This window comes from Manacus candei, unplaced genomic scaffold, assembly GCF_025592945.1.
Source record: "Manacus candei isolate 608988 ecotype Guabito, Panama unplaced genomic scaffold, ASM2559294v1 h1tg000071l, whole genome shotgun sequence".
NCBI lineage: Eukaryota > Metazoa > Chordata > Aves > Passeriformes > Pipridae > Manacus > Manacus candei.
Genome location: NW_026138119.1, coordinates 4315634 through 4333567, shown reverse-complemented (window position 1 = coordinate 4333567; position 17934 = coordinate 4315634). Strand labels below are relative to the sequence as shown.

Sequence of the window (17934 nt, the reverse complement as noted above, 5' to 3'; positions counted from 1 at the left end):
GGATTCCACACCGGCTCCTTCCCAGAGTGACAACGTTTGTTCCCAAACTCAGGAGTTTGGGAATGCCTGACATGAAGTTTTGACATGAAGTTTCGTGCCCATGAGCCCTGTCCCAAAGGGACCACGTGTCATTTCTCCACAATCCCACCACTGGCCTCATTAGAGGTGGCAAATTCCTGCCCAGGGACAGACGTTGCCCCAGTGCACAGAGGACAGGAGAGGAGATGCAGCAATGTGGCTTTGTTACCTCAGACAGGAGCAAAGTGCCCCCTTACAGTGACAGGGAAGGGGCAGCCTCCCCTCTCCTCTTCAACGTGCTCCCCTGCCACGACTGTTAACCAGGCTCAAAATAGCAAGTGAAGGGGTTGTGGAGCGTTTCTGCAGGTCTTTAAACAGAAAAGCACCTCCTGTGGGACCACAGTCGTCTCACTCTTATGTTACACAGGCATCACATTTCTCTGAAAACCATATTTAACCTTTTTTAAAATTATTTTTCTTGCAAAAAAAAAACCCCACCACCTTAGAAACACGGCACATCTTCAGGAGGCCACATTTAATTGCAGCAGTACAACAGGACACGCCTGGATTCGATTCCACTTGGACCTATGGAATGAAGGGGAGGAGGCCACGGTCCCCAAGATCCCTCCCACATTTGCCTGATAAATTGAAACACTCCTCAGTTGGTTTGGCAGGTCACCCTGCCCCCCGGCTGAGGCACTCAAGCAGGTTTTACAGCCAATGGCTGGGAGGTCCTGGCTTATGTTGGAATCTGCTGGTTGCCAGGTTTCCTCCGCTTTTTCTTCCTCCTGACCTTGGTGTCCATCCCACTGGAATATTCAGAGCGCAGGATCTCGGCAAGGCGACGTTTGCCCTGGGTCTTCTTGAGCAGGTCAGACCTGGGAAAAGCAGAGGGAAGAGCAGAGGGAAGAGCAGAGGGATTAGATGATTCCCTTCTCCCCGCTGGGTGGGACCGACTGGAGCGGGCTCCGAAAAGTGACATTTGCGCATTAGCGAAGGAACAGCTTCCTCTTCTCCAGGCTTGATTTGAAATTCTGTCTCATGCAAAATTAGATATTGTTGTGACAGGTTTTCACAAAGGTGGCAAAATATCACGCCGTTTTTAAAAGCAAGCCTTTGTTCTGTACAAATGCTCTTGCAGGGGCGGCGGGGAGAAGGAGGGAAGGTTTGTGAGCTGAAGGCTGATGAATTAGGTGACACAGCAGTTTGAAAATTATAAGAATAATAAAAAAACCTAACAGCCTCGTGACACTGAACAATGGAAACACTTTATAAACAGAGCTGAAATCCAGAGCTTGAAAACAAGGGAAAGCAAACAAGGAAAAAAAAATGAAAATGTCAGGAGTCTCAACCCAACAGTCTTTCCTTGCAGTGTCCTGCAGCCATCACAGGCACCTCACAGCCACCCCTCCAGAGACTGCCTTTTGCAAGGGTAGCTGCATTCAGCCCATCCCCTGAACTCCAACATGGATCTCTCTGTAGCCCTAAACTGCCAGCTATAAATATAAAAACCCACTCAGCATTTTTCCACCACGAGTTCTGCCACTGTCCTGATCCATAACCTTGGGCAAATCTGGTCCTGGTTGCTGCTGTTACCCTCACTTATCTAACCTGTGATTTCTTGGGTGCAGGACCTGTTGTTCCTTACCATGTTCCCATGTTCCTGGACACAGTGGGTGTCCACAGGTATTGGACACTCTCCTCTTTATAGTCACAGAATCACAGAATGGTTTGGGTTGGAAGGGACCTTAAAGATCATCCAGTTTCAACTCCCTGCCATGGGCAGGGACACTTTCCACTAGACCAGGTCTAACTAGAGCCCAGTCCAGCCTGGCCTTGGACACTTCCAGGGTGCACCTCTCTGAGCAGCTGGTCCTAGAAAGAACTTGTAACAGATCTCAGAGAAGTGAACAGAAATCAGTCTGTCCCTCTAAACACCAGGGAGTTGAAGAGCAGCCCCACATCCACACCAGCATGCTCTGGTGACAACACAGGGACCTCAGCAGTCCTAAAGGTTGACACCTTATAGCACTACCTCATAATTCCTTCAGGTGTCCAAAGCCATGCTGGGGATTGCAGGAGAAGGAAGAACTTTTGGCTGCAGCAACAGATCAACCCATTCAGCAGGCCAAGCACACGAAGAAGGCAAGGGGAGCAAACTCTTGGCTGTCTGAGGGATTTCCTTGCCCCCTTTCCACAGCTTGTTTTCCATCCCTGTGTAGGTTTCATGGCTGGTGTGGGTTTGGAAGGCTGGATCAGAAGGATGGTGTGATGGTCACCAGCAAAAGTTTTCCCTAGAACAGAAAGCCTGGAATACACAGACACTGCTACATTCCCTGCAGCCTCCATTCTCACACGAATCAAACGTTCCAGCTCTGCATTCACAGAAGGGCTGGAGACCGGACGTCCCAGAGAAATCAGAGCCACGGCCACCACACAGTTTGAACTCACAGAAACCAAGGCAAAAGGACATAAACACCTCAAAAGTGGCTGCAGTGCAGAGGGAGCCTGTGGGTGCACACACAGCACCAGCCCAGCTCTGCCAGGGCAGGTGTATCCTCTGCTCAGCCCTTCCATCACTGGATAAAGTTCCTGTTTGACACTCCAAGCTTTAACTACAGTAATTCCAGGGTTACCAAGCAACAGTTTACTTAACAACAGGGAACTATCTGCTGCAAAAGGACAAGGAATCCACCAGTAGCTGCGGGGGCTGAGCTGCAGCTCAGCAGGGGGGTTGTCCGACACTTTATTATCAATCAGGTGAAATCGCTGCCCAATTAGTAAATCAATACCCCCTGCTGAGGTGATCAGCTGCACACAGAAAAGCAGGGATGCAGGGGAAAGGGAGGCTTCTCCCTCTAACCCGGGGCCACGAAAATCAATGGAGTTGTGCCGTGGAACCTGTGCTGATCACTGAGAGAAGAAAAGCAGCTGTCAAGGCCCCGTTTAACCACGAGATGGAAGAGCTACAGGCAACAGCAACAGCCTGCAGTGACAGCACACCAGGAAGGGTGTGGAGCCAGGGCACCAGGTCAGGAGTCCTGGTTGGATCCTGATTCAGCCCAGGAGAACAGAGGGAGACCCTACTACTCACCCCCTGAGCATCCCTGGGCAAAGTATTTAATCTCTTTGGCTTCCATGTCTCTTCTCCCACCTCCTAACCCGGGATGGCTGGGTTTTCCCTGCTCCTGAAGGCTGGAGTGATGGTAATGCAGGAGAGCTGTGTGGTGACACTGGATACTGTGGCAAAAAGCTTCACAGAAAGGCTGCAAATGTAAGATGCATTTGCAATAGAGACAGAACCCATGTTCCCATCACTGGATAAACACATGGATTGTCAGCATCTCTGTCTGTGATCTCATGTCTAGGTATCATATTGAGCCCTAATGAGAACACATCATGCTGATAACGGGCAGAGAAATCCCCACCCTTTAAATCCCTCCCTCCAAACACAGCAATCTTTGGGGGGGAATTGCACTGAATTGGGTGGTGCAGCTACTGGGAAGTCACAGGGCAAAAAAGATTCTCTAATGACTGACCCATCCCAAAGTGCTACAGTGCCATGATTTCAGCAGTGCCTAAAGGAGAAAGGAGTGTTCATACAGATGAGAGAATATTAAGTTTTATTAACTGGGGGTAAATGAGACAGAAACAGTCATAACTTGGTTTAGAGCTGCCTGAGCACATCTGTAATTAAGCTGCAAGACCCTCAGCAGAGAGACAACAGAGAAATTGTCCCCAGATGACTTTGTTAGATCCTGGAAGTCTGGAAAAGACTAGGCCAGAGACAAAGTTTTAAAGATTAAAAAAAAGCTCTGTCCTCCTCCAGAAAATTGGAGGAATGAATTTATTTACTCTTTAAACATGAGAAACTCGTGAACCTTGCTAAATACAGAATTATCTCAGAAGAGATCTGCAGTAAATCTTTTTTCACATCATGAAAAAAAAAAACCAAACCCAAAAAACACAAGGGGTGAAAACAGCACAGGTGATGAGTATGAAATCCTCCCAGTTGTCTCCAACTGTCTCCTGCTCTGCTACACGATACCAACCAACCACAGAAGTCCCACCCAACTTACAGGCATCACCTTAAGATACTCAGTTTGTGACTTCCACACACCTTGGGTGATCGATGGCTTTGTGAGTTCCAAAGGCACCATCCACTGAATTCCACAGCCACCAACAACAAGACAGTGGAGTAACAGAGACTGTACTGTGGCAAAGAAAAAAACCAAACACACTGAACTAAGCCCTGAGGATGTTTTCCACAAAGCTGAGAGGCTGTGGACAGCTCCAAGGCACAGAGGAAAGATGAAGAACAGCACACACAAACTGTTCTGTTTCTATTTAACATCCCCCTTATCTCCCAAGCATTCCTGAGCAGATCGTAAGGATGATCAGGCTCCACCTGATTTAGCTGGATTGCATTTGTTACAACATGCAAACCACAATCCTGGATATGGAGACTCAAACCTTTTGGTGGGCAGGGACCAAGTAACAACAACAAGAAAAGGGACAAGTATGACACCATTTTTCAAGTTCTTTTCAAAATCCCAATATGTGTGTCTCACTGGCACATCTGCCTCATTAGAGAACTGAATGACAAGCTGATCTCCAAGCCAAAAACTCCTTAATGCCACAGTAGTGGCACATATACGTGAAGGGCTCCTTGGGTATCATCTGCTGGCTCAGAAGACACCTCTGCTCATCTTTTTACCTCAGTGGTGAGTGAGCTTCTTGTTAGAGGTGTCTCCCTCAACTTGGTTGGCACTGCTGCCTGTTCCTTTGTCTTGAGCTGTGTGAAATGCTGCTGCAATGCAGTGCAGCAAGTGTGGTGACCTTTAACCAACTCCCAGCATCTGCAGCAACCAAAGGCTCCCCAGTTGCTCCAGCTGAGGGACAAGGAGTAGGAAGTTGTGACGCACGGCCCCAGAGCTCATGGTGTGTCTTTGGAGGAGACAGGAGTGGGCTGTTTCATTTATCAGAAAACATTTCAACCTGGATTGCACTATCAATCTGCCTGACAGCATCTCCAACAGCTCTTTGACACCGTGCCAGCAGCAGAGCTGGGTTACCTCTGGGCCAAGGCTGCTGCAACACCTGCTTTTTCTACTTATAGTGTTGGATGAACCATCTGCAGCCAATGCAACCCTGTTTGGGTTGGTTTTTCTGCTGTTGTTTTTGCAGAGTGGGGGCAAGAAATCCATCAGCAATCCTACACTGCTCTCGACAGGTCAACAGATGGCCCAGGTCCTCTGTTCCCAGCTGATGCAGATGCTTGAGAAGATCGAGGAAAATTATTACCCAGCCAGAATGAGCACCAAGCCTGTTCCAGAACACCCAGAGCAGGGTGGCCTTCATGCCAGGGTGTGCTGAACAGCAAAGCCCACCTCACCCTACTGAAGTCAACTGTATTTCAGCTACAAAGAGACAAACCCCCAGTTTCACTTTCACTACCATCCCTTGGCTGTCACCCCATGGAAAAAGAAAAGCAGCACTGGAAGGTTGGGAAACCTCCCCCAGGATTCTTGCTTCTGTCAGGCTCTTTCCCAGCCTAAAGGATAGAATATATTTCAATTGCAGAGAGGTAATTTTTGGTGCATACCACACAGCACAGAGGTTTTCCAGCACTATTTGCTTGCTCAGAGATGGAACAAAGGCTCTGTGCTGTGGCCACGGTGGAACAGGACAGTAATAAAGGGCACTGCAGTGTGCAGATAACAATCAGATGGATTTTACAACTATGAAACTTTAATTCCATAACAGGACTTTTTTATAACATCATGATGTGGTAAACAGGACTCATCTGTGTCCCTGAACTGCCTTAATGAAGAGTGATGGTGATGTTTCCTTTTGCAGCAGCCACGTCTCTTACTCTAATTTTTGGATCCATCTGCACTCCAGCCCATGGATACACACTCTTACCTGAGCTCCAGTCTGGCTTTCTAGAGCAGAATGCCCAAACCAAGAGAAATTCCCAGTGGGCAAAATTCCAAACTTGCATTTTGACTAATTAAGTGATATTAAGAAAGCTCTAAATGTGCAGGTAAAAGCTGGCAGGCAAACTGCTTCTAATGATTAGACAATTGTTGTTCAGGGAGGCCCAGCTGCAGCCTTGAGTCACAAGCCCTGTATTAGTCTTTCCATAATTGTCAGTGCCAAGATGTTCAAAAGTGGAATCAAGGATATGAGATGGGAGAGAAGATAAAAGGCTACGAGCTTTCACCCTTTGCTGCCTTGGCCATGCAAAGGAGGACACACAGGGTTACAAGGTGTATTTCCCAGGAGTTGTCTAATTCTATCTGACCACTAAATGCTGAAGAATGAATTAAAACAATGATCTTGCAGCCAAAACCTTCAGGGCATGCTGACCTCCATATTCAGAGCAATGGCACTGTAATAACGATGTACATAAATGCCCTTAAACTCCTTGGACACCTTGGAGAAGCACCCTGGACACCTTTTCTTGATCTCATTTTAGTTGAGCGTTGGGACTTAAACTCTGAAGCATGAGGGGGTTTTTACCTTAGCTATTATATCACTTTCTGCATGTGCTGTAGCAGCTAATATGTTATTTTAAGTAAACTCAATCTTTCTGAGTGTTTCTGGCATCAGAGATTCCTCTAGCAAGGAGTTTCACAGATTCTACTGAACTTAAAGATTCATCTCTTTCTTTGTAATGGCTTGAACCCCCAAAGAAGGCAAATTAAGTTGCAACTCCTCATTGCAGTGGAACCCTCTGGGGGCACACCCTGGGCTTCCCGAGTTCAAAAGGAGAAAACAGACCATCAGTCGCCACAGAAGCCCATAAAAGCCCACTGATCCAAAATGCAAAAGACTTGAGTAGCACAGGGATGCATGGTGGAATGGCAGTAGGTCTTTGGCATCTGCATTGTGAGGGAGTCAAAAGACATGTCTATCTGGCATGTCAGCGACTTCCTCGGCACGCTGCTCCTCCGCAGCGAGAGCGAGGGACAGCTAATCCCTCAATGGAAGTGGGATCAGCTTCCTTGCATCCACCCTGCAGTAAAAGCATGAGCCCAGACACTTACTAAGCTGATGTACTGTAACTCAATATACAGTATCTGGTTCGTGTGCTCCTCCCTCACCTAAACACAGCATTTCGACTTTCACAAACGTCGCGAGCAGTTATTTTTTTTCCTTCTTCAGATCGGGTTTTGCAAGACCCACCGCGGCAAAGGGGACAGCTGGTTTGCACAAAGAGCTTTAAAAAATACATGGAAGTTTACATGGGCAGTCAGGAGAGGGCTGCTCCCACATTTCAGCACTGAAACATCACACACCTGGCTGCTCCCTCTCGCTGTCTCACCTTCCCCAAGCAGGCTCTCGAAGGAGGCGTGAAGCACAAAAGGAGACTTCAAAAGAAATGAGAAGTTTTCTTTGTCCTCTTAAGGAAACACTTAACGATTGCCTTTACCCCACTTTCACCCTGGACTGCCTGTTCTTTATTCTCTAGGCAGGTGCTGAGAGATGAGGCTTTAGTGAGCAGCCTGATCAAAAACAAGTATCGGGTGTTGGGAGACAATGTGTAATACGACAACCAGCACTCACAGTATCACGTGAGAAATATAATTAAAAAGATTGCTCTGAGACTGTGCTGTTATAATTTCAAGCCTTGCATTTTACAACTAAAACCCATTTGTCTTCTAAATGGTAGGCTGAATTTTGCTTTCTGCTCTGTCAGTGTGAAATCAAAAGCAATTCTCTAAGTTAACAGCACTATCTTGGATTTGTGCCAGTGGAGACTGAATATCAATCTATATTCACTTTCTCTAAACTATCCTATAAATACTAATTTATCCTCTCTCTTTATTTAATTTTTTAAGCACACACAGAGAAAGATGATTAGAAACAAGTTTCACAGGCAGGAACAATTGTTGCACATCACAACTTTGGCTGCTTCTGCAGGGTCTTAACTTTCCAGATGCTCCTGGATTTGAAATCTGGAGCTTGAGCCGTGACAAACCTGAGCAAAGTCTGCCCACTTTCCCTGAGCTGCAATTATATGATCCACGTGCAAATGAGCTTTCAAATCACTCTCAGACCATTTGTTCCAACACCTCCACATCCCCCAACCCCACACATCCTGTGCATAAACTACCTACTGTATCTTGAGCTTGTCTGTGCTCTAATGGGATGAAGAATTGGGGAGGAGGAACCCGAGTCTAAAAGAGGTTTGTAACAAGGGAAAAAGTAGCTCTAACAGAGTAGCAACATCACAGGAACAGAGAGAGGCATTGTTACAGCCCAAGTAATCCTGTGACACGCTACTGTCAGTCATAGCTTGACACCCTGCTGGGCCAGCAAGACATCAAAGCCCACCCCATACCATCTTACATGCTCTTTATCAGCTAATCAGGCTATTCTTCCCGAAATAAAGCTCCGTTAAATCCCCTGCTCACAGGGGCTTTCCCATCCTGTTGCCCATCTGCTGAGGAGGGTCAGCTGGAGCAGGAGGCAGAGCAGTGGCCTGTCCCTGGTGGCTTCTGAAAGCAGGACAATGCAGGCTCCAACTTTTTATTTTAAAATCCCTTCCCCTTGCATTTTTTTTTTTCTACCACACGATATGTACATGTGCAGGAGATGTGACCAGCCCAGGAACAATTATGTGGATTAGTGCTTTCATTGCACAGCTAACGTTTGCTAACAGAGTTTGTAGCAACAATTACATGGAAGGAGTCACAATTGATGCTGATAAAGAAAAAATATTCTCCTCCTTTGAATTATTGCAGTGATTTTACTGGCAAGCCAGAGGTTCCCACCCTGCCATTGAGGGAAGAGAGCATGTCCTTAACATTGTAATATCAGGATTATCTGTCCTGTGGAACCAACCCAGAGTAGCCAGGATCAGATGTACTGAGCATCTTCAGCTCCCTTTCAAGCACAGAAAAGGATTTAGGGCTCTGCTCCTCCATCAGGGAGTCTCCAATTCCTTACAGAGAATAGGATTACCCAGGAACATCCCTGTGCACACACCAGAGGGGACGGAGCTCTAACTCCAAGTTTGCTGCAGACTCTTCCTGGGAGAAGATCTCACATGATTTTGCAGAAATGCTTTTGCCAGAACTACTTAAATCTACAGGGAGCAAAGCACAGGTTTGTAGAAGGATCATTTCTACCAGCAGATCTGCCTTTTGATTTACACTCGAGTCCTGGAGCAGGCACCAGGAATCCACCTTGAGGAGCAAAGCACACCCCAGTGTGTCATGTGGTGTTCCCTGGCTCAGGAACCAGCTCAGCTTGGCTCACCTTTTTGGTTTTGGCTTGGTTTTCTTCTTTGAGCCTGCAGTTGGAAGAGCAGTCAGGTTCTGGGGGGCATCTCTCAGGCCAAAGCTCTTGGCCACGTGACCCAGGTGGAGAGACTTGATGTGGAAGATGTGCTTGAGGTTCCTGGGGTAGGTGGTATAGGCACAAAGGAAAGACTGCAGTGCTGAGGGGAAGAAAAAAAAAAAAAAGGGTGAATTCTGTTTGCTGCTGCATTTTTATATATATACACTTAAAGATTCAGCTGTTCCAGCTGAAGGGACATCGGTCTTGTCCTTTGGGACACCTTCTGGTCAGCAGCTGGTAGGAAAGGCTGGCATGTTAAAAATCTGTGAAGGTTGCATAGTAATAGTACAATCCCAAAAGGAGAAGGTGGGTGCTGGAGAGGTGTCAGGAACTGAAACAAAGCCACATTAAATTGCATTGGGTTTGCCTCCTGCAAGGGGGCCCCTTCAGCCCAAGAAGGTGATGTTTGTAGCTCGTCTCATAAGAGTCATTGACAATGAATGGCTACAGAGGAGGGGAGAGAGGGAATAGAGATGCAGGGATGAAGAGAGGGAAAGAGAAGCATGGAAATGGCACAGGAAGGCTCCTCTGATATTAGAGTCCCAGTAGTCCATGCATTTTTCACCAGTTACCAGCTAGTCCCTTATAAATATCTGAGAGCCGGATGGATTTCCTGACTCATCAGCACACTGAGAACAGAGCTCACCTTCTCAAAAGGGAAAAATAATAGAACTGTGAGCAAATTTCCCTTCACATCTTTATACTCCTGTAATGCCCTTCCCCTCAGGGCTCATTGCTCTAAAGACAATCATCCACTAATATGAGCACTACCTCTGCTCCTCCCCGGAACGCTCACTCCACCCAGGCTGTCCCCTCTGCTCTGGGAATAGAGGGACTTCCAGCAAGGAAACTCTACAGCTCAGAAAATGCCTCCCTTCAATCCCCTGCTGCTCCCCTGCTTGCTAAACCTCCTGTGTCCCCCCCAAGCCCTCACTCCAACCAGCACCTGCCTCTTTCTCTCCCTCTCACTCCTGGCAGCAGCAAGCTCTAAACTCTCACCTCTCCTGCCCTTGCCCGTTGAGCCACCGGACCAGCAAGTTTGCCCACAGCTTATGTCTAATCTCTTGGCAGCAGCCGGAGATTGGAGTTTATGAACAGTAATAAAAATGTCATTTTAGCAGATCAGCTCCTGGAAGGACCCAGGGAATCCATCAAAGCTCTGTTTACTGAGCAAAGCGAACTCCTTTTCCCAATCGATGGGAAGAAAAGATTGAGTTTTTTGTACCTTCTTCCCAATTTCACAAAACTCCTCTTTCAGAGGCACCCGAGCACCAAGAGACCTGTGTTTTCCCAAAAAAGAGAATGCTAAATTCCAAATACTCTGTCTCGGTGTCTCTTCTGAAGGCCATCCTGCTGAGGGCTTATAAACCAGCTCAAGTGCCTTCAAAAACCCCTATTCTGCTGCTTTTTTTTCATAAAGTTATTGGTCAAATTCACCTGTGAGAAGGTGTAACTCTTCAAAAGGAACAATAGGAACTCGCTCCCGCTCTGAATTCAGTCCCATCGGAGCCAGTACAGCTCTGTCTCACAGCATCTGGAATGGTGGATACTACAGATCCTGTTATTATGAAGGCTGAGCTCAGCTCCCACAGCCGTGCAGAGAGGAAAGGCTGCTGGTACCAACTCCCCAGATCAGTTAAATAATCAAAGTGTCAAAGGCCCCTCTCTTCCCAAAAAGTCCTGACAGGCATCTGCCAGACTCAGCTCTGAGTCAGGGAATGCTGCAGGACACTAAACCAGAGCTGAACCAACAGGTCAAAACCCCAGCCCAGAAAACTGCTTCACTCCCCAGGAGCTCGGAGCTGCTGATGTTCATTACAGCACCCACGAGACTAAAATGAAGACCTTTGCAGATGTGAAAATCTTTACTATCAGGTCTTTAGACCTCTCAGTGTTGTCAGAGTCATGTTTTCTGGCTTTTATGTGCAATTAGAGTGGCCAGATGCTAAAAGCTTTTTTTTTTTTTTAAAGTTCAAATTCTTTTATGATTTTGTGATCAAAGAGACAGAGCTTTATAAAAACAACTCACAAAGACTGGTAACAGTGCTGGTCAGGCAATAATTCATGTAAAGGATTCCTCATCTTAAAAGTCATAGGAGCAAACTGCCTGAGCTGTTACAGTTTTTGCCACACTAACATGAGTCTAAGATAACATATACTGGCTTAGGGTGGGATTCAGACTTGGGCTCATATAAGAGAATGGATTTAGATTAGTCCTTTCCACCTGTGCATCCCCATCTTTCTACAGGAAATGGAAGTGTGGAAAGTCAGAGGTAAAAAGAAAAAAGAAGGTGCTATATATGATGGGGTTTTAGATGGGTTGGTTTGTTGTTCTTTTAACCAGGGGACAAGAGGGTAATAGATATGAAAGTGAGACAGGTGACATAACCTGTTCCCTGTGCTCCCAGGTGAGAGCTCCCAGCACTGGCCTCAGGGCACAGCCTCAGCCACAGGATAAACCAGGAGGCACTTTGCTGGAGTGGGAACAGGAGGGAAGGATGCCCCAAACCCGTCATGGATTCGAGAACTGTGCCCCAGCAGTGGAATCCTGCAACTCTGCTGTCCCTCTCCACACACAGGTGCTGAGGACAGAAAGGATGAGGCAAAATGCTCAACTATTGGCTGTAAAATTGGGAAACATGGAGGAGGACGGCAGGGTTTGCTTCCTTACCCTTTCTGCACTCTCAGGAGCACAAAGGATCACAGTCTCCTGAGCTCTGTCTGTCCCCACAGCTCCAAAAGGAAGCGCCTGTCACCACAAAACCCTTCGGACGAGAACCCCCCACTTCCCAAAAGGGGCTCCACACTTGATCAATTCATCCTTCAAGTAGCAGGGCCCAGCCAGACCCCTCCTCCCACCCACCTCACTGCTGCTGATCAGTCAATCAAGTCTGAAGGGCAGCACCTTCACTGAACCATTCCATTTGAGTGGGAAAACCACGGGACCCCGAGCCAGAAGGGGAGAGCGGGCAGGGAGCCACTCGCCTTTGGAAAGCAGGGCTGCAGAGCAAACACTGCTTATTAACATTGACTGGGTCAGAAAATGGGGAAAAGCAGGAAAAGAGAGAGAAACAAATGCATCTCTGGCACAGTTTCCAATTGATTGTCTGCCATGAAAGCAAAAGCCAGCTGCCATGTTAATTATTCATGATGCCTGGCTCAGAGGGGAGGAAGAGGGGGCTTATGGAAGCCACTCAGCAGTGGAAAATTTGCATATGTAGATAGCAGAGTTGGAAAAAGAGGTGGAGTGCTCCTCTACAAGATAAATGGGATGCACACCATTTCAGCATTTCCTGATGTGTTCTCTGCACTTCTTGTCTGTGGCTCAAGAAGTTATTAATGCTGAGCTCAGCAACAAGTGTGGGTGGGTGGGTGTGTGCACACACAGTGACACACTCTGTGTAGAGAGAAACCACTGAGGTTTTCTAGGTGGGACCACAGTGGTTGTCCCTGTCACAGACATCTCAGGTCAGAAGTTTGCATGGGGTATATGAAATCCCAGGAGAGCAGCAAGAAGCTCATCCAGGCAGAATGAAGGACTATGATCATATTAGCCACATGCTTTGAGACTGTGGATTTAAAAGCTATAAAAGTAATTGCACCAGGCAAGTAGAACAACACACCTGAAAATGGGTGCAAGCTGCTTGTGTAGCAAGTCTCCAACACTTCCACTGTAGGAAAAAGGTGTTTCAAAACCCCAAGGGACTAAAATCACCACTGCAGCAGCTGGAGGTGGGGTGAGAAATCAGCCCAGTGACTTGCAGTGGCAGGGAGAGAGCAAAGAGAATAACAGTAGAATTTCAAATACTTTGCCCATCAGCACAGCCACACATCATTAAAAGCATTGCAGATTAATTTGGGGTAAGCAGGCAGTCCCAGTAGCTGCTTTAATTATTCTATGTCATCACCTAATAAGTTAGTACAACGCTCAGGAAAAAATAGCACCTTTGACCTCTTGAACAATCACTTCTCAGGTCTCCAGATAATTTTTTTATCTTGGAAAGTCTCCCCTTCTCCAGTTTCTCCAGACATTGTACAGCTCAAAGGCCAATTTCCCCATTTAGTTTTGGACCCCTTAGAGAGTGATTTAAGTCGTTTAGCACACATGGTACACCTGCACCAGACCTGTAGGCATGTGCATACAGAATGGTAAACAGAAATGATGCAGACCATTAAAACCCACCTCACCAGGACCCCTCTCAACTGGAAATGCTGCAGAACTGACATAACAGGACTTCTACACGAGCTGAGAGAGGAGAATTTGACTCAGATCAAAGTGACAAATGAGGTAAAAAAGAAAACAATCAGGAAGGGAGACATGTGGGAAGAGGAGACTCAAAAAGGAGGAAAGGCTCTAGTCCTAAATATTGTGAGCAAGAGTGGTTTAGTCTCTCACATAAAGAGTTTGTGTTTTGTGGACTCGTCTCAATAACTCAAATTCCAAGTAATTGCCAAGGAGCTTTGGGGTTCCCATATTCCCCTCACAGCAGCTCTCAAGTTCTCAGGTGCACCCACTCCAAACACAACAGCACATGGAACAGGGGTGCCCACCCTGCACCACCTTTTTGGCTCCTCTCTGGTGACTGTTCAGTGTCTATTTTCCTACCACATCCCTGGCAAATTTTTGATCTTTCTCTCATATATACCTTCCTCTGAATTTTCCAAACTGAGAGGCAGAAGGGAAGAGTCTTACACTGCTCAGTGACAACTGCTGTGCATCCTGCTTGGCAAAGATGGGAGATCAAGTCCCAGATTTGCATGTAACTACAATTATTAAATCCACCCCAGTTTTTTGTCTTCCTGCCTTCTTGAGTTGTTGCCCTCTCTCATTTTCCTCCCATCCCAGACAACAACCTCCTCTCTTATATCCCTGCCTGTTAAGAGTTGCTCCCAAGGCATCCTGCCTTACAGGCTTCAAATTCATCCCTAGTGTGAACTGAAGGCATCCAACGGGAATTGCACCAGGATGTGGTGGAGCAAGTCACCCATTCCCTTCCCAGCCCAACACACACAATCCATTCACTCCTGCAACTGGGTCAGGGCCCTTGGAAGTGAATCCCATCAAAAGCCAAGATTAAATCCCATTTGCACGTAATGTGGGAACACAAGAAATTAACATTTAATATCATCCCAAAGCCTTCTGGGCCCGTCTCAACCCCCTACAGAGCCCAGCGGCCCCAAAATGTTTCTTCCAGGCCTTTTTCCCTGAAGCTCTTCCCCAGAAGAAAAGGCTGGCAGCTCATCTGAGCTCTCCTGGAAGAGCTGGAAGGAAGCACACACTGACCTTTCTTTGCCCACCGGACCGTCCCCTCGCTGGAGTGAACGTGATTTTCAAATTTGGTCTGCAGGACCGTGGCCCTCTCCCGGACTTCCTGAGGGTTGGTGCCACAGGATTTCTACCAGGGAGGCGGGAGGATTAGAGGAAAGAGAGAATTTGAGTCAGGAATAATGAAGCAGTTTACAATAGATTTAATAACAGTAAAATCACACAGTAACTACCCAGGGGCCAACAAAGGTAATCCTCTCAATATTACTAGAGGAAAAAAAAAAAAAAATCCAGATAAAGATGTTAAAGTCAGAGCAGCCAGTGAGGGCTGTGTGGTGGGGAGAGCAAATCAGTTTTAATTTTGTGTTTTCTAACATCTATCACGTATCTTTTTTTATCTTTCTCCCTTGCTTTTTTCTTTTTTTTTTCCCCTTTCCTCTTTTTATTTTTCTTCCAGGTTCAACAGGCCAGATCCCACTCCTTGTTTCCATTGGAGTTATTTGGAGTAACTTCTCCCAGACTCTACACCAACAGTTTTAGGCTGATATTGCAAATTCCCCTCTGCACTTCCTCAAAACACCTGGACTGTTCCTGGGACTTGTGGGGGTAGGAGATCCATGAGATCTACATTTACCCCCAAGCTCCAGAGAAGAGACCAAATTCAGTACCTGTGAACAAAGGCAACTAAATGAACTTCTCATTAATTCCTTCATTGATTTCTACATGGAATTTTCTCATTGTCAACACATCACACTTGACTGGAACTGCCATCATTTGGCTCGTCTAGAAGAAGACACCAAAGGCATGACAGAATAAACTTCCTCAGACCAAAAGGGGCAGTTCTGCACGTGCCCAAGCTTTCCTGGGATCAGAGTGAGGGATGCAGTTCAGGAAATGGAAAACAAACATTCCTGGGAGCAAGCTGTTACTGGGAGGAGAAGAGAGGCTGCCTCTCTCCCTAAGGCATCCAGGCAGAGAAAGGAAGTGTGGACCAGAAAACAAGTGAATTTTTGATGGAAAGCTGACAGCAAAGTGCAAAGCCAGGCATCCATGGATGTGCACCTCTCCCAGGAAAGGGCCACAGTTCTCAAATACTCCTCAGACAGGAACCAGCATCCAAAGTCTAACAGTGCCAAATCCAAGGCAGAAACTTGATACCAGTCAACCCCCTCATCTGACCAGGGCTGACTGACAACAAATATCCAGCTCCCAGGATTCTGGAGGAGGCCTGTGCCAAGGCAACAATCCTGTTGTCCCTCTCTGGCAGATCTGCATGTTAATGCTGCAAACCCCTCCTTCCCTCACACCCTGCACTGCTGCCAGTCCAGGGGAGCCACAACACTGACACCACAAACCCTGGTGATCGTGGGCAACGCTGCTGGAACCCTACACAGAATGTTCTGTTGACCAAATCTGCTACTCTATACCCAACAGCAAATGTGCCCACAGACAGACATGAAATGTGGTCTAAATCCCCTCCACAGTCCCCTCTCTGGAACCCAAAGCTTCCAGGTTATTCTTCAACAAAGCAAAGACGCTTGGGGCCTGGAGCTCCTGCTCACTCACTACCTGAACTGTCCACCTGCATCTCCAAAGAAAACTGTGGGTATTTTAAGGCTCCCAGATTTCTGGCCTCTGCTATCTGTCTCCTGATCCACTCAAGAAAGACTCACAACACAGCTCACAGAATCATTTAGGTTGGAAAAGACCTCCAAGATCATCGAGTCCAATCTGTGACCGACCATTACTTTTGTCAACTAGATCATGGCACTGAGTGCCACATCAATCATTTTTTGAACACCTCCAGGGATGGGGACTCCATCACCTCCCTGGGCAACCCATTCCAATGCTCAACAACCCTTTCCATGAAGAAATTCTTCCTGGTGTCCAACCTGAACCTCCCCTGGCACCGCTTGAGGCCATTTCCCCTCATCCTCTCACTTGTTCCCTGGGAGCAGAGCCCAACCCCACCTGGCTCCACCCTCCTGTCAGGGAGTTGTAGAGAGTGAAAAGGTCCTCCCTGAGCCTCCTCTTCTCCAGGCTGAGCCCCCCAAGCTGTTCCTCACATGATTTACTCTCTAGACCCTTCCCCAGCTTCGCTGCCCTTCTCTGGACACGTTTCACAGACGCCTTTTAGTCTGAGTTAACCTGTGCCTGTTACTCAGCTGGGACAGTCTCCAGCCCAGGGGCCTCTGCAGGGGTTTAATAAAGGCCAAGTGGAGGTGCCTCCCCGAAGTGGACACTCCTTGTTGTCACTAACAAGTTTCCACTGACGTGAAACATAAAACTTTCCCGCCCCGCCCGCTCCTCCTGCCTCCATCCCTCTCCTTTTGTTAAGCCTCCTGGCAGCACAAAGTGTCACCTTCCCAGCGTTTTTTAATATGAATGTGAAATTAGTGAGGTTTGCCCTTTCCCCTGGCGGACAGAATCCTCTGTTATTAAAAAGTAAAGCACTTTAATAATGAAAACTTTTTCTCTTTTTCCTGTGTTTTAACTGTTTAAAATTAATGAGAAGGGCATAACGGTTGTCAAAGCGATATTGAAAGCCGGGTAGCCAGGACCGAATAAGCACGAAAATCCCTCCAGAGTGTTAAATAAACAGTGCTTCAGCCCCCTCTGAATCCCTGTGTTGGTTATTGTATACATTCTGTAACAGCACTCAGAATAGATCTGAGCACCGGGGAGGCAGAAAGGTTTCAGAATTCCAATAAAGGCCTCAAATTAAAGACAGCCTGGTGCGAATTCCAGGAGAAAATTAAAGAGACCTCAAGCTTAAGTGACAGGTGACTTGCTTCTGTGTCACAACTGTCAGGGGATTTAGTGATAATATGGCAATATATTACAAAGGACTTTTCTTATTCCCCCCTTTAGGTTTCAAAATGAGGCATCTCTTCTTCCTGGTGCTGGGGGAAAATAAAAAAAAAAAAAAAAAAGAGGAAAAAAAAAAAAGAATAAAAAAAGTAAGACAAAAACGAGGGATAAAAAAGTAGGTGCATAATTTCCAAAGTGTGAGGTCAGTCCAAGAGATATAAACAAAAAACAAAGCAAATGGCAGGAAACATAATGTCCTCAGAAAACAGCTTCTCCCCTCCTCCCACCTCCACCTTGCCTTTTATCCCCTTCAGCCCCTTGAGACAGATCTCATTTTAAAATTGCACCCTAATGGGTATGAAAAAAACCCCTGTGTTTGATTCCTGCCTTCCAGGTAGGTTCATCTAAAAAAAAAACCCCAAAACCCACCCCAATAATAATAATAGAAAAATAAATCTAAATTTAAAACTGACTCAGAGGCAAACTGT

The 17934-nt window shown here is 46.8% G+C and overlaps 1 protein-coding gene across 4 annotated transcripts in view; it reads right to left on the bottom strand.

The window, feature by feature from the left end:
- Positions 1-520: 520 nt before the first annotated feature.
- Positions 521-17934, bottom strand: part of DDX31 (DEAD-box helicase 31) — a 47011-nt gene continuing 29597 nt past the window's right edge. The window contains exons 17-18 of one of the 4 annotated variants that reach the window (XM_051808196.1): positions 9289-9469; positions 521-896 (exon numbers count right to left, since the gene is read on the bottom strand). In XM_051808196.1, the coding sequence (XP_051664156.1) occupies positions 758-896; positions 9289-9469 (320 nt within the window). In that variant the 3' untranslated portion in view covers positions 521-757. Of the gene's footprint in view, positions 897-9288; positions 9470-14653; positions 14766-17934 lie in introns of those variants that run through there. The other 3 variants (XR_007907802.1, XM_051808195.1, XM_051808194.1) reach the window with 3 other exon arrangements.